The 14,630-nt window shown below is 39.9% G+C and overlaps 1 protein-coding gene across 1 annotated transcript; it reads right to left on the bottom strand.

Annotated features, from left to right (window-relative positions):
- Positions 1-1,685: 1,685 nt before the first annotated feature.
- On the bottom strand, positions 1,686-14,231 carry GDF10 (growth differentiation factor 10). Its single transcript, XM_027672341.1, has 3 exons — positions 13,853-14,231; positions 7,553-8,460; positions 1,686-2,707 (listed from the first exon to the last, which is right to left on the bottom strand). The coding sequence occupies exons 1-3, from the start codon at positions 14,148-14,150 to the stop codon at positions 2,516-2,518; spliced, it is 1,398 nt and encodes a 465-aa protein (XP_027528142.1). The 5' UTR covers positions 14,151-14,231; the 3' UTR covers positions 1,686-2,515.
- Between the last annotated feature and the right edge of the window lie 399 nt (positions 14,232-14,630).

Here is a 14,630-nt window from a genome sequence, read left to right as displayed (position 1 = left end):
GCAGCCTCGTGCAAGTGAATTGAAATAATCTACAAAAACCTAGGCACATTCTAGCTGTTGCTGTTACCTCTGGCAATTAAACTGTGGCCTCAAAGAATGAAATTGGATTTTGGGAAAAAAAGTCCTTAATGCTTTGCTGGCTAGTATCAGCTGTTTCCATGTTTTATCTGTCTTTAATCATCCCATATTAGTATATCCTCAGTTCTTTTAGGATTAATTAGTGGAATTATCTTGACCTGTGTTTGTCAATAGTAACTTCCTCTAGAAACTTAAACATTGAGCAAAATGGTTTATAGGATGTTCATAGAAATAAAAAGATCTGTTGGAACCAAGAGAGTAAGGGTATCAGTGTCCTCTGGCACCAGCTGACTGCATTTGTGCCATTTCAAATGCAAAGTTTCTCTTTCCAGATGAAGATTGGACCTCCAAATACCAAAAGTCCGGAAAGGAATAGCTTAAACCCCTAAACAAATAGCAGTAGGAGGCCTTGTTTGCATTAGAGAATTGACCAGTACAGCTAAACTCCAAATGAAATAAGCTTTACTAGTAAGAGGTGTGTATTTCTTGTGTAGTAAGGGTACGCCTTGAGAGGCACTACGTCTCAAGAGGTGGGAATCTGCACCACCTTAGTATGGAATATTGGCAGCAGAAATTCCATAGCATCTTAGCAGGATAGGAGCCTTTCAGTTAGTCATTCATCAGAAGGTAGTGCATGTAGTATCCTTCCCCTAAACGATGCAATTCTTAAAAGGATAAGATTGTGTGTAAGGTTAGACTGTCTCTTGAGGAGGAAACACTCCATATCTTGCACGATGTGCCACCTCACAGACTTCAGAAGTTTGTTCCACTCTTGTGCTGCTTATGCTATTGTACAGCTGGTGGGTGAAAATGAAGTATGTGGTAAGTGTAACCTAGCACACAGGGACACTGAGAAAGAGGATTGACAGGCACCATGATGGAACATCAGCTCTTGAAGGAGTGCTGCACTTACAAAGGCTACCATAAACGTATCAACAGGGGATTGTGCAGGAGTTAGAGGCACGCAGAGACTTTATTTCTATAAAGATTTCTAAAGGAACCACTGCCAAATGTTTTCCATTTTGATGTTCATTGTTTGAAAAGAAAGTTAATGAAAGTTCTGGAAAGAGTTCAGAAGAAAGCTGTGAGAAATTGTTTTGAGGCTTAGAATAAGAAACTAATCTATTTAAATCTCAGCCAAAATGTAATTTGACCCTACTCGCTACACTAAAAATACACAGCGAAAGTATTTTGTATAATAGATAAAAAGGATCTAATATAATAGGTTACAGTAAGATCCATTGAACTGAAGCTAAAGATCATCAAATCCAGTCTAGGATTAAGCCACTACATATGAACAAAGAGCACTAACTTTTGGAACAACTACTTGTAGTCCAGTAGAGATATTCTATCACGTGAAATCTTTAAAGCCAAATTTATGCACGTTTTTCAAAGATATTCCCAAGCTCAAAACAGAAGTTCCGTAATGCATGGTGCAGAAACTGCTGAGCAAAGTTCTTTGATCTGTGCTATGCAGGAGATGATCATAGTATTTTCTTCTGTCTTTAATCTATTGAAGTGCATTATGACAAGCTTAACATGTATTTACATGTTTCCATCTAATTAACAGAATGCAAGAGAGTACATTTATAGAAAGACAATTCAAATATTTTTAGATACTACTGTACCTTTAATTTATTAGCTTTTGTTAAAAGCATGTAACAATCTAGAGGATATAAAGTATAATTTACAAAAATATAAATCTTGGTTATTTTATTTTTAGTATTTCAACATATTACTATATTGTATGTGTTACTCAGATAATATGTTTAACAACCTGAAATTATCCAGCAAACCAAAAATGTGGGATATTACATGTCTTTTGTAGAACGAATCATATATTAGGGAAGGGTAACCAAAAATGGCTATGTTAACATATGGTTTATATAAAAAATTATGAACTATACTTGCATTCTGAAGAAAATATACATTTTAAGCCCTTTATTACAGCATTTTTCAGTATAAATATGCAGAGAGAGAGTATGAGTGTTTTAGGCAAAAAGTTTTGATTTTTGTACAAAAGTGATATTCTAAAAGAAGCCTGCCTTTCCAAGTTCACTTCCCATCTTCTTGGTTAACTGAAGAGATAAAATAGTCAGAAAATAGCATATAGAAACATATTTTAGTCCTTTAATTATGGAAAACTTTACACTTAAATTTCTCACTAAGCACCAGGTATCTTGGCTAGATGGGTTAGGAAGATATCTGTAAAAGTATTGAGTTCCTGGAAGATAAATATGAAGGGCAAATGATGACAGTGTGACATATCCTTCCAGGTGAGCATGTGTATCATTTTAGTCCCTCCGCATGCTTTCTGTAGAGGAATTGTAGACTTGCATTTGTTCATCAACACAAGTGGATTCATTTCTCATTTACAACTTCCCAGTGCAGTCAGGCAGGATGTGTGGGTCTCGCTAAAGGTGTGTTTGTATGAACTTTATCGGCAGGCACAGGTTTCAACTGACATATTGGGATATACCTTTAAAACAACATTTTTGTTCTCATCTAAGAACAGGACACTGAGTGAGCTCATTTTGTCAGGAACGCAGCAGGGTTCTGGGATGCCAGGAATGATTCCTACCGCTTTTACGATACTCTGAATTGTAGCATGATTTGATGGCCGGACAATCTGGAACAGAGAAGGAAATAGTTATAGCTTCATTTATGAGCAGTGCCTTCCTCAGGTGAACTTGGAAAATTACAACAATTATGGCTTTTTGATTCTCAATAAAGCAAATACATGTGATTGATGCAGCACAGTCAGTCCCTCACACTTCCAGCTTTCCTGTGCTGGGTGTATCCAACAGATATTTTGTGTCCCTTATGCTGCCTTCATAAATACCAGAGGAGGGCACTGGTGGCACAGCCAGCAGTCAGCAGCCTGAAGAAAGAATGTCCCTGAATGTACCTGCTAGACGCTGCAGGCAGACATGCAGAAGACTAAGCTGGGCCATACTTCTCAGTTGCAAGATGTTATATTTTTTCCTTAACTTTTTATCTGACTTGGAAAATGGGTTACTGTAACTATTTCCAAAATAACTATCCCTATGTTCCAATAGAATTTCTCCTCATGTATGCTAACCTGGAATTAGTTACTTTTTCCAGGAGTAATTACTCTATTTTAAAAGAGTAATAGTCAAATAACCCGTAATCTTTGCTTCCTTCTACCTTCCTCACCAGGCTTTATTTTTCTTTCCGCTCTCCCTGCCCCAAGAAAGCCTAAAACTGGGAGAAGATAAAAAAAAATCTTGCAGCTTTACATCTGTACACTATTCAGGGTACTGAGCCAGAATTTTAGTCCTACTATTGGTTCTTGGATGCAGTTAACAACACAAAACCAACACATTTGAAAAGAGGAGGCAGCCATTAGGCATAAGAGCAGTAAGAATAAGGAAAGGAAAAAGTTAAGATACATAAATAGTATACTGCTTAGTAGTTTAATGTAACTCTTTTTTTTTTCACAAGCTACACTACATATAGTCAAGCACAGGTTTACTGGTGACAGATCCTTGTCATTGCCTCAGCATAGCATGGAATGCATGCACTTCATGAGGCAATAGCACGGCAAGCAGCTCACCATTGAGGCTGAAGCTTCAGTGATTCCTGTTCACTTATCATGCTTGAATACTATCCCAGCAAATGACTACAATAACAGTAAGAAAGTTGTATTAGTTATATCAGGCTTTTTGCTACAATATCATGACTTTTCTCATATCTGCACATATCTGGTGAATGTTGCACATGCAATCTCTCATTGCTATTGGTACACTGCAGTATATTGGGTGGAAAATGACATCTGTGGGACAACAAATAGGGACTCTGCACACCTCCACATGGAATTAGATACTTCAAATGAGAAGAATTATTGTCTCCTGTATCTTCTCTTTTTTTCAAATATATAAGTATATGCAAAACATGATTTTCCACTTCAATATGAAAGGTTATATAGTCCATGGATAGAACAAAGGAGCTATTTTTCAGTATAATTCAGTTTTGATACATTCACATTAAGTGTAACATATCATCAAATCAGATCCAAACCTTAATTACCATTAAGGCATTCAGATCTTCCTTAACTAAGCCATTACAAGGAGGAACTGTGAAATCCGTCCTTGACCCTTCGGGGCCCCAAGACAACACCCCTATAGCCAAGTCCCAACAAGTGACCAATCCTGCAAAGTGCCTTTCTGTTCATTAGTATCTGTTCATTAGTATATGTTAGCATAATTAACAACAGCTTGGTCTCTCTCGTCTCCCTTCATCTTTACATTTCAAAGCTGTGCACAGACAAGCAGCAGTGAGGTAGTCTCATAGCTCCCGTGTGAAGTAGAAATCACCTTCTACCCACATTGGTCATGTCAGCAAATCTGGACAGCAAGAGAGAGACAGAAGGAGTTCTTTTTGTGTTTAAGCAACTGCAGAGTTTAGAAATTCAAAGAATTAGGGCTTCTAGAATCAAGTTCTTAACTGAGCCTTTACGAAAAACCTCCTGAAATGTTCCTAGCGCCTGTGCTATTTCATATTGTTATTTGAAGCAGTTACAGATCACAATGTGCTACTAAAACAGCATTTGTTGACCCCATGCAGTGGATAACCATCATTGCCCTCAGTGCCAGTTACTGACTTACATGATTCTGGCTATGAACCTGTAGAAAATCCTACTAGGATCTTCTCCAGCTGTGAGTCTCTAATATCTGCAAGGAACAAGCAGATGCAAGCAGACTGGTGTGAGCTGCTGTCTCCCAAGACAACAGCACTAATTATGTTACTAATGCCTGCAAGTGGATACACTATACACAAAAATGCTTAGAGAGAAATACGCTTATGGATGGACTAGTACTCTGTACAAAATCTGGCTGCCTGAGCCCTATATTCACAGCAGAGCCAGACAGCACACCCATCCTGCATCCAGCCAGGCTCTGAATTTTATCAGCCCTTCTGGAAACCTGGCATCAGTGCTCAGTGATCATGGACTAGGCTTCACATTAGCCTTTGTACCAATGTGATAAAGTAGAAAGCTTGAAATAATGAGTGGAATGCCCAGTAGTGATAGCACTGAGGAAATGCTAATGCTTTAAATGCTGGCTGCCAAGTTATATACAACAGACCAGGTTCTACCACATGTAGGACTTGAATTTATTTGGTAAATGCAACACTGCAGCCAGCCATATAACCTATTCTTCCTCCTTACAGTTCAGGGAATAAGAAATTCAGCAGTCAGGTAGGTAAACTTGCTGTCACAAAATTTGTACCCAAGCTGTTGTGTACCTAAATCATGAATTGCAGTCATTAAAGTAAATGTGCAGAATGAGGTACTGATACCTAAAAAAAAGTAATCATACAACGTAATGATTCTCAACATGAGAAGTATATGTCCCTTATAGGTTGATTGTGTAGACCAAATCTTCATTAATAGCTTCAATGTGATCTTTGACTTAGGAGAGCCAAGATCTCACTTGGCTGACTTAGAGCATATATGCAAGAGCAAAAGATATTTCTCCCTCCATAGTATTTAGCAATTCTTATGCTCTGAACTGAATCTTCAGTCATGATGGAGTCCTAGCTATTGCTCTTCTTTTGGAAACACTAATTAAAAAAAGCTACACTCTTGAATCTGCCTCCTTTTTTTCCCTGTTAAATATACAAAGCTAACAAAGAGTAGACCTTTTCCAAAGCAAATCCAATCAATGAATGCATCAAACCCAAAATTCCCACATCTATGGATCTGTGATTTAGTTACTCTGGGGGTTTTTTGTTTGTTTTTTTTTAGTTTGTTTTGTTGCTGTTCTTGTTGTTGGGGTTTTTTTGCTTGTTTTGGCTTTAGGGCACCAAGATATAAGAGCAGTCACCTTAATTTAACTAGAAAACAAGTCTCAAAATAAGAACTAAAGTAAGTGGTTTTAATTTACAAAGGAATCTTTATTATATAGCAAGGAATATTTCTAGATAAGATATTAAATAAGTGAGTAATATAAGCTTGTTCAACTATTCCAGCTAGAAATGGATCCCCTCTTTTATGGTCCTGTCAGCTTGTGTGTTATGCTGTTTTGCTCACAAGAAACCAAATGTGTCAAATGCATCTTTTTTTGAAGGGTGGAGTTGTTTGCTTGTTTTTTTTTTGTTTTGGGTTTGTGTTCTTGTGTAGGAATAGTGCATTAGACTGTGGGTCTATGGCAAATAACCCATATTGCCAGGCTGTGTTTTGTTTTAGATAAGTTAAATGGTGATTATGTTGCATGACCTCTTTATATTACAACAACAACAACAACAACAACGAAGTGAAGTTGTATGTGAGTCTGTGCAAGCTTTAATTTTTGCCAGACCATGTATCAATTTATGTACACATGGTTCAGCATTGGCCAGCTACACAAGAACACGTTGCCAAATCTGTACACCCTACAGTGAAGTCTGGATTTCCACTGTTCCTGGAGTTAAAACTAGCCTGGATATCTACTCTTCCTGAAATCACACTACTTGTTTCAACACAAACATACATCAATCTCCCTGTATATAAAGTAGGGCAGATTCCTGTCTCAGAGCCTTGAAATTCTCTGCTGTAAAACACTATCCATTATTTATGTGCCGAATGACCACAAGCAAAAATGTCAGTAGAATAAATAATCAGGCCATTTGTAGGTAGAATTGCAAAATAATGACAGTTTCTAAATATACATCTTATGCAGTGCTTCAAATCCTTCCCTCTGCCATTACTTGAAACCCCTATAAAATATTGGTAATTCTTATCCTACATAGGATTACCAAAATTTTTACTTCTTTCCATAGAACACAGAGTGGGAGTGAGCCAAATGTTTGCTTCTCTATTAGCAAATTTCACACTGCTTCTATAGGAGGAATTCAGTATGCTTGAAGTGTTAGAGACAGCTATGTGGCATTTCCAGCCACATAAGGTAAATCACCTTTTTTTTCCAGCTGTATTAACTTAAGTATTTAGAATTTTAGTAGACAAATATCATTGTAATCAGCATTATTGTTTTGAAAAGTGACAACCAGTTTCTTAAAGTTAAAAATACCTCAGTGTCACTACTCTGCATTTTTCTTCTAAAGTGGAATAGAGAAATACTCTGAAACAGTAGCTTGTTTTATTACCAGCATATAATACTTCATACTTCTCCAAGTATAATAGAGTACTTTGATGATTTAGTGTGTGTGACCATATTTTCATAAGCTGTATAAGTCTTTATGTTATGGTTTCAAGATATAAAATGAGAAATTGGAAGATAAACCTGAGATATTTTTCTTATTATTTAGATTAACTTTAAAGAAAACTTGGAATCCTTTTGCATTCTGATGAATAAGTGGATTGAATATTGCTTAAATTATTTAGGTTGAACAATGCAACAAAACACAATGAAAATGTAAAACTTTTAAGGAAAATCTAACTTAAGAAGTAGTTGGATAGGAAGAACAGTAGGCCTACTGTTTTCAAACTGACAAGAATAAAAATACACACTACCTTGGGCATTGGAAATTCACATGCCCCTGCACAGTAGTAGGCATCAAATGATTTGGGAGATATGATCCATTCATTCCAGCCAATATCAGCAAAGTCAACTTTCATGTATCTTCTTGAACAAATCCTTGGCTCGTTCCATTGTTTTCGCCTTGCTTTCTTCATTGTTTTCTCATCAAAATTTAACACCTGGGACTTTGTAAATGTTTCTGTATTTTCTTGCCCTTTTCTCCTTCGATCTTTGCGTGAGGCTTTTGGTTTCAAGGATCTGTAGGCATTCTCCCATATGTCATGCTTGTTGTATTTATTGTTGTTATAATGTACTTCTGGCAACTCATTGTTCTGAATTGAGCTGGTGAGGTACGTATCCCTCCTCACTCGAGTATCAGTAGAAGCATTAGGGGACAGATTTGGGTCCCCATCATTGGAAGGAAATGGATCATAACGCTGTAGGGTGCCTGCCACACTGTTAGGTTCAGAGATTGCAAGATCATTGGCATAAACTAGTATATAAGGTAAATGACTGGTGACCTGTTCAGGGAAGCCTTGATGTTTCTCCCCAGAATCAAGCTCAGCACAGAGAATGAGCTCTCCAGCCCTTTTTGATTCTTTTATGATGTTTGAAATGTCTGTTACATGCCAAGCCCCTCGCCTTTGAAGAAGCACAGTGATGTTCCCTTTAACTAGTCCATAGGCAGAATTCTGGTGGATGCTTTGGAAAATGAGGTTGAGCCGGAGGGCCGGAGGCAGGTGAAGGAGGCGGCAGGATGAGTTCTTTGATCGCTTACAAAACACTTCCCGGTGCCGAGGGCGTTTATCAACATAGAAATGAAAACTGGCAGCAAGGATCATCTCTGAATCCTGCATAGATGTCAGATTGAAGCAGTACAAGGGCTTCTGGGCCAAGAATTCTGCAAGAGAGCAAGGAAAACATAAATATATTTCTGAGACCAAAAATGGCAGTCAAACCCTTATTTCCATTTAAGTGAATTAACAAATTCTACTTTTCACTTAAATCATTTAGCATAGTAAGCTTGTCACTTCAACTTAAAACTATGTTGAACAAGAGGAAAAACCCCCTTAAATATTTAAGAGCAATATTACAATAATATCTGGACTGTTCACCATACTGGGCATCTTTTGTACATATGAGGGATAAAACTCTTCCCAGAGATTTTTAGTTTCAGAGTGCCTTCCATTCTAGGCAGGCAAGAAAAGCAGTCTTTCCTTCTATTTCATTATAACAAAGTCAAGCTCAGAGAAGCTGTCAAATTTGCTTGTGGCAGAGCTCAGAGCAGTACCTTGTTGAGTATAACAGCAGAAATCAGGTTTACAGTCAGTATTCAAGATGGCCTAATCTAAAGCTGACTGCAGATTCCTCAAAGGTCTCTGGGTGCTAACTCTGTGGGGAACAGCATATGAAGTTCATTGTCTGTAAACAGTGCACAAGAGTCATTTCACATGGGGGCTTGATAAATAAGCAGTATGGCACATTTTGGGGGTTGTTACGCTTATGAGCAATCCTCCTTTCCAGTACACATAATGTAGGTGCTTTGTTTAAAGCACTGTAAAACATATTTGGTTTCTAAGGCTTCTGTTTTGATCTGCTTGAAGTTAGTGACAACTACGGTTGAATAGGAGCTGACTCTTAAAATTCAAACTCCATTTGAAACTGCTTCTTTTTAGCTAGTTGAACTATGTGTGCTCAGCTTACATCTTCACTGTCCACTCAAGGAAGAGGAACAATTTTACACTAATAACTGTTTACACCATGTTTATTTAAACAGTAGAAATATTTCTTAGAGTGTTAAAATGTAATCCCAGAATCAAAAGACAGTGCCTTCACAGTCTATCATTGTGAAAAGTTGCTTTTTAAAAAATTTTTAGTAGCTCAACAGTACATGGGAAAATGGTGGCAGAATTGATTCCTATTCTCCCAAGCTCAGAGTGCTACTTAGAATGCATCAAAGGATTGCAGTGAGTAAGTTTGCATCTTTAATTAACCCAAGTGGACCAACTCTCTGGCAGCCCTTTTTGACATACCTGAAACATCTCTGGCAGAAGAAAGAAAAAAATTACCCCACAACAAACAAAAACCAACAAATCCCATAGGCAGGCTTCCCAGAAACACATAGGTTTGATTTTCAGTACACTATGGAGGAGGAGCCACAGAAATTTTAAGAACAACAGAAAGGCAGTACTATTAACTGCCACCTGTCAGAACATTCTTCCTTTTAAGCACAGTTTCATTTGAAAGAGGGAAATTAATAGTGCTACATCTTACTAAATTGGTGCTTGCTGTCTCCCAGTTAATGCTGGATAGAACAATCATTTGGACTAAAGAACAGCAGATTAGCATGTTCATTAATCCCCTGCCCACACAGACAGTCTGAGAGTACAAATGTTCAAATATGCAATTCCCATCTACACCATCTGTATTTTGTTCCTGATACAGTAAAGTGGAACAGCTTGCACTGATGCCCACATAATGGTTTCAGTGGCAGAGAGGCTAACAGAAACAGTATTCTGTGATAAAACCTGTTTGTTTCTGTCAATGGATTCCTATTAGTAAGCTTTTAATTAACACTAGTCATATGCACAGGTGTTTACACTATGAGTTTAGATTCTATTCAAGTCTTTGAAGCACAGAAATTTCACCGGGCTACTGACTATTTCTCAGGGAAAGCGAGAGAGTAATTGTAGTACTCCCTTTAGAACACCAGGATTTATTAATATTTGTTCATTTCAGAAGGCATATGTTTTTTAAAAGAAGTCTATCCACTGCTTCTCTTCACCTGAGCTGTGTATAGTTTAATTTTCTAATATTTCTTTTAGTAGTAGAACGCTTCTAGCACCATGAGCTCTATAGATCTGGCTATGAAGCATATGCATTATTGGGATAAAGATGTTTCAAACATCAGTGTCTCAGTGTTTCAGATGGGAAAGTAACTTATAATGATAACTCAGAGGACAAGAGGTTGAATTAATCTGAAGTCTGCATTCTAGAGTGAAACAAACCCTTCGAAAGTCAAAATTCTTTGTAGAATAGAATAAGAATCTGTGATCCTGTGCACCTGCAGCTACTGAAAAGCCAGAAGCTTGGAAGTACAGACTTGTTAGAAATGGAGAAGATTTGAGTTTTGGATGGAGCATAGTCATATTTTCATATTGCATAAGCTCACTCAGGCTTTTACCAAGCTGTCAACAATGCATTGTTACATTTTCCAGCTCTACTCTGAGTTGAACTGTACTAGTTGTATACACTAAAGTTGCTAGTAATTTACTGATTGTATCTGCCTCTGATCACTGTAGACATCTTCAAGTCAGGAATACAGGCAAGTTGTGTGGAGGATACAAGCAAGAGATTCGTAGGGGAAAAAAGGCAAGTGGCCAAAGAAAGGAAATACTAGCTTTTAGCATGTAGCCCACATTTAAGAATGTTGCATTGCAGTAAATGAAGATTAGCAAAACAGATTTACATGGCACTTCTGATAACACATCTGTGGGAAAGAAATATGCAGAGAACCTCATTTAAATTATTTTAAGTGGTGAAATTATGTTAAAGCAAGGCTCTAGAAGCCAGAATTACAGTTCCTGGTTAATCTTGATTTGGTTTTCTTGCCCACATGCATTATGATATAGTTTTAATTAAATGGCTGCTTTTTCTACTATTCACAAAGGTCTTTGCTTCGTTTGGCACAGAGGATTGATCGTGTTCAGGGAGTGAGCCTGAGCTGCAAGAGTCAATTTATGGGGAAGTTCCATGGCTTAAGCAGCACATTGCTGCCATGAAGATTAATTCTCCCCAGTCTGAGCAATTTAGGTGAAGTGGTACAATAACTTAATATTTCACATTTGGTCATAAACCATTAACGACAGAGTAACTAATGTCAGCCAACTGCTGCTGTTTTCTAGAGCTACAAAATTCCCTAAAACCTGTAAAGTACCTAAAGAAAGAAGAAACTTGAGAAATTAGTTCTTAGACTGTCTCTCAGCTGCTTATCAGAGAAATAATGAACTCTTGGGAGCACACACAGAGGTGAGCTGAGAGGAGGTGATCAGATGTTTGTGAAGTACTCTTCCTGAAATGGCAAGTACTGCTACAGGAACTAAAAGAAGTTGTATTTGGAACACATGCAAATAGCACGTGCACGTACATTTCAAGTGCCTCACATTGAGTATGGAGAAATATTACACGCTCAGTAACTCAGTCAACACCATGTATACCCTGTAAGGGTTATGTAGGATGGCAATACAGCTGGGTAGTTTAGAAGACCTCAGAAATGCATATGACAATGGATAAATTTCTGGAATGATGTTTTGTATCTCTGGAGCCTTCATCTTGACAACCATAAGTAACACTGATGCTTGAGTGTGCCCTAACAAACAGCTTGAAGCAGCAGGATAGGAACAGATATGTACAAATTTTCTGAAAGGTGTATGATAAAAAAGAAAAAAAAAAGAAGTAAGTCCATTGCTTGGGATAATGAAGAGAAAATTACTGTATCTGTAGTCTGTTTTTCTTATCTCAATAGGATCAGAATTATTATCTGTATTTTATAAAGAATGAATGTTCAACATCTTGTTAGCAAAACATGCAATTTTCTTCTTTCAGAAAAAACCATTACAATTTCTCAGAGAAGATAAACGTGCTACCAAATAAGGTTCTTCTCCCCTCCCTCATCTTGCATCATTCTATGGTTAATTTTAGAGTGTTCACCACTTGCTTGAGGAATTACAAAGAAATACAATTTGTTGTCATAACAAAGGAACACTGCAGAGGAGCTTCTGCTTTCATGACATGTTACTTGAGAGAGGTGGGATCCAGTAGAGATGGTACACAGATGGGACAGAGGAGACAGGAGTTTTGGACACAGGTGTGCCTTATTTCCATTGCATGGAAATGTGGGTAGAAAATGCTGCTAATTTATTATTTTAAATTAGAATTAGAATTACAGCTTAGAGTACTTAGATGCAAGTAACTTGTTCGTCAGATTAACCGAAAAATTAAGAAAAAGAATGTAGTGCAATTCTTGCCTTGTTTCCAAATCTGTCCTGTGGCCCAGGGCCTTATCTGGGTAGCAGCCAGTGTCAGCTGCTTAACACAGAAAAATAAGTGTTAGCAGGAGGTCATGGAATAACCATCCACAGTAGAAGTTCCTTCCTAACCACTAGCTAATGATCTAAAGCACGACAATTTGTTTCTCTCCTAAATGTCTGCAGTTGCTTAACATCCTAACTCCTACAATTATAGACATTTTCATTAGCCTCTTACCCTTCCGTGGAGTCTCCTCCTCCTTGAATATGATTACTTTTCAATATTACAGTTGACATAGGATAGAAATTAAGTTGGGGTGCACAAGAGAATATGAATTATTGTGCAGTATCATAGTAATGATTCCCTAAAACACTGTATGCTGCATTGTATTCTATATACAAGCCTCAAATGTAGGAGAAATAGATTAATTCAAAATTTGCTTTTGTGAATTTCAATCGATCAGATTTGTCTAAAAAGAATAATGAATATTTCTGACGAGGTAACAACAATTAGCTTTAGAAACTGACACAGTTATTATTTTAAGAGCTAGTTATAGTTAAGTATGGACTGTAAGAGTTAACCAAAGAAGGAAGATGTTTTCCAGAAAAGACACTTTGAGTGTCCTTGGCAAAGAATAACAAATTTAAGGACTATTAGCTACACAAATCTCCTTTTCATTATTTAATGTAAGATTGGGTTAATGAAAGTGTAGTTTTGACATAGTATATATGTTTCTCCACCCTCATAATCAAGCCACATAAAACTGGGAAGAAGGAGGTCAGTTATATGTCTTCTCAGGTTTAGGCGGTGCAAGGTATTTAAGATGCCGAGCAGTTTTAGGCGGTCCCGTAGGCGGCACTCTTCCTAGCAGGAACTTGCGAGCCTGCGAGCAGAGCCGGAGGAGAGGACCAGCGGCCGGAGCACTCTCTACTAGTTTCATGCTCCAAGTATTTCTGAAAGAATCTTTCGACCCAGTGCGATATCCGCTGGGAACGGCGCTTCTTTTACCGATGGTTTGCATCCACAGCAACGGCGGCTTTCCCAAGGAAGATACTCTCAGGGGAGGGAAGGGAGCCAGGGGATATGGGAAGCCGTACGCAGAGCGGAGGGGAGACACCCTGTCCGTGCAGTTAGCAAAGGTCTCCCCAGCATTCACCCAGCGTGACACCCCGCGCTGTCCATGACAACCTCGCCGCAAACCCATCACTTTAAAGCGAAAGAGGAGCGAGGGGGCTCCAGCTCCCCCTGCTCCCGGCCCGTCTTACCCGGCCTGGCTTTGAAGCTGCGGACCGTGTTGCCGTCGCCGGGCCGGCTCCCTTCCCGGTTGTACTTCTCGTAGAGCTTAAGCATGTGGACAGCTACCATGTCCTGAGCGATGCTGCCCAGCGCAGGGGGCGGCGAAGAGCCGCCGCGGGGGTCGCGCCCGGGGGCGGACGAGTGGCGGGCGGCCGGCGGCTGGACGGGGCAGGCGGGCGGGCTGCCGGCGCCCTCCCCCGCGGGCGAGCTACAGCCCCCATGGCCCAGGGCCCACAGCAGGAGGCAGCAGGTCAGGCGGGCGGCCATCGGGGGATGCTGCGGGCGGCCGGGCGCGGAGCGGCGGCGGCTCGGTCGCTGCCTGCGTCTGGGTCTCCCGGTTGGCCCTGCCGCACCGGGGCGAGGGGGCGGCGGGGCCAGGGAGGGAGGAGGGAGGGTGGGGGCGGCCCCCCCACCCCCGCCGCTGATGCCGCCTCCACCGGGCCAATCCCCGGGCCCGGGGGCGAGGAGCTGCGGGCCGGGGGCGGCGGAGCCGGGGCAGCTCCGGGGGTCTGGGTGCAGGGGGACTCACGGGAGGGGACTCTACATTCCTCTGACTTTGGGCTTTCCCGCTCCTTAAAGCTTAGCGGGAAAAGGATCTAAATTAATTAGCGCCCAGCCGCCGATGGGAGACACATGTCACTGCCGCCGCTGCGGCATCGAGCGCTGCGGCAGGACCGCACCTTGGCTGCCTGCGCCAGCGGGGGCGTGGGGGAGCTTGGAAATAATTTCTAAAAGATAGGAGCAAAT

This window comes from Neopelma chrysocephalum, unplaced genomic scaffold, assembly GCF_003984885.1.
Source record: "Neopelma chrysocephalum unplaced genomic scaffold, ASM398488v2 Primary Assembly neopelma1_97390, whole genome shotgun sequence".
NCBI lineage: Eukaryota > Metazoa > Chordata > Aves > Passeriformes > Pipridae > Neopelma > Neopelma chrysocephalum.
The sequence above is the reverse complement of the archived record's forward strand: the minus strand, read 5'-3'. Positions and strand labels throughout refer to the sequence as shown.

Excerpts from the sequence above, each read along its gene's own strand:
- GDF10 (XM_027672341.1), bottom strand. The coding sequence starts at position 14,150 with ATGGCCGCCCGCCTGACCTGCTGCCTCCTGCTGTGGGCCCTGGGCCAT. Across the intron at positions 8,461-13,852 it reads CAGCTTCAAAGCCAGGCCGG|AATTCTTGGCCCAGAAGCCC; the intron begins GTAAGACGGGCC and ends GCTCTCTTGCAG. Across the intron at positions 2,708-7,552 it reads GTGAATTTCCAATGCCCAAG|ATTGTCCGGCCATCAAATCA; the intron begins GTAGTGTGTATT and ends TCTCTGTTCCAG.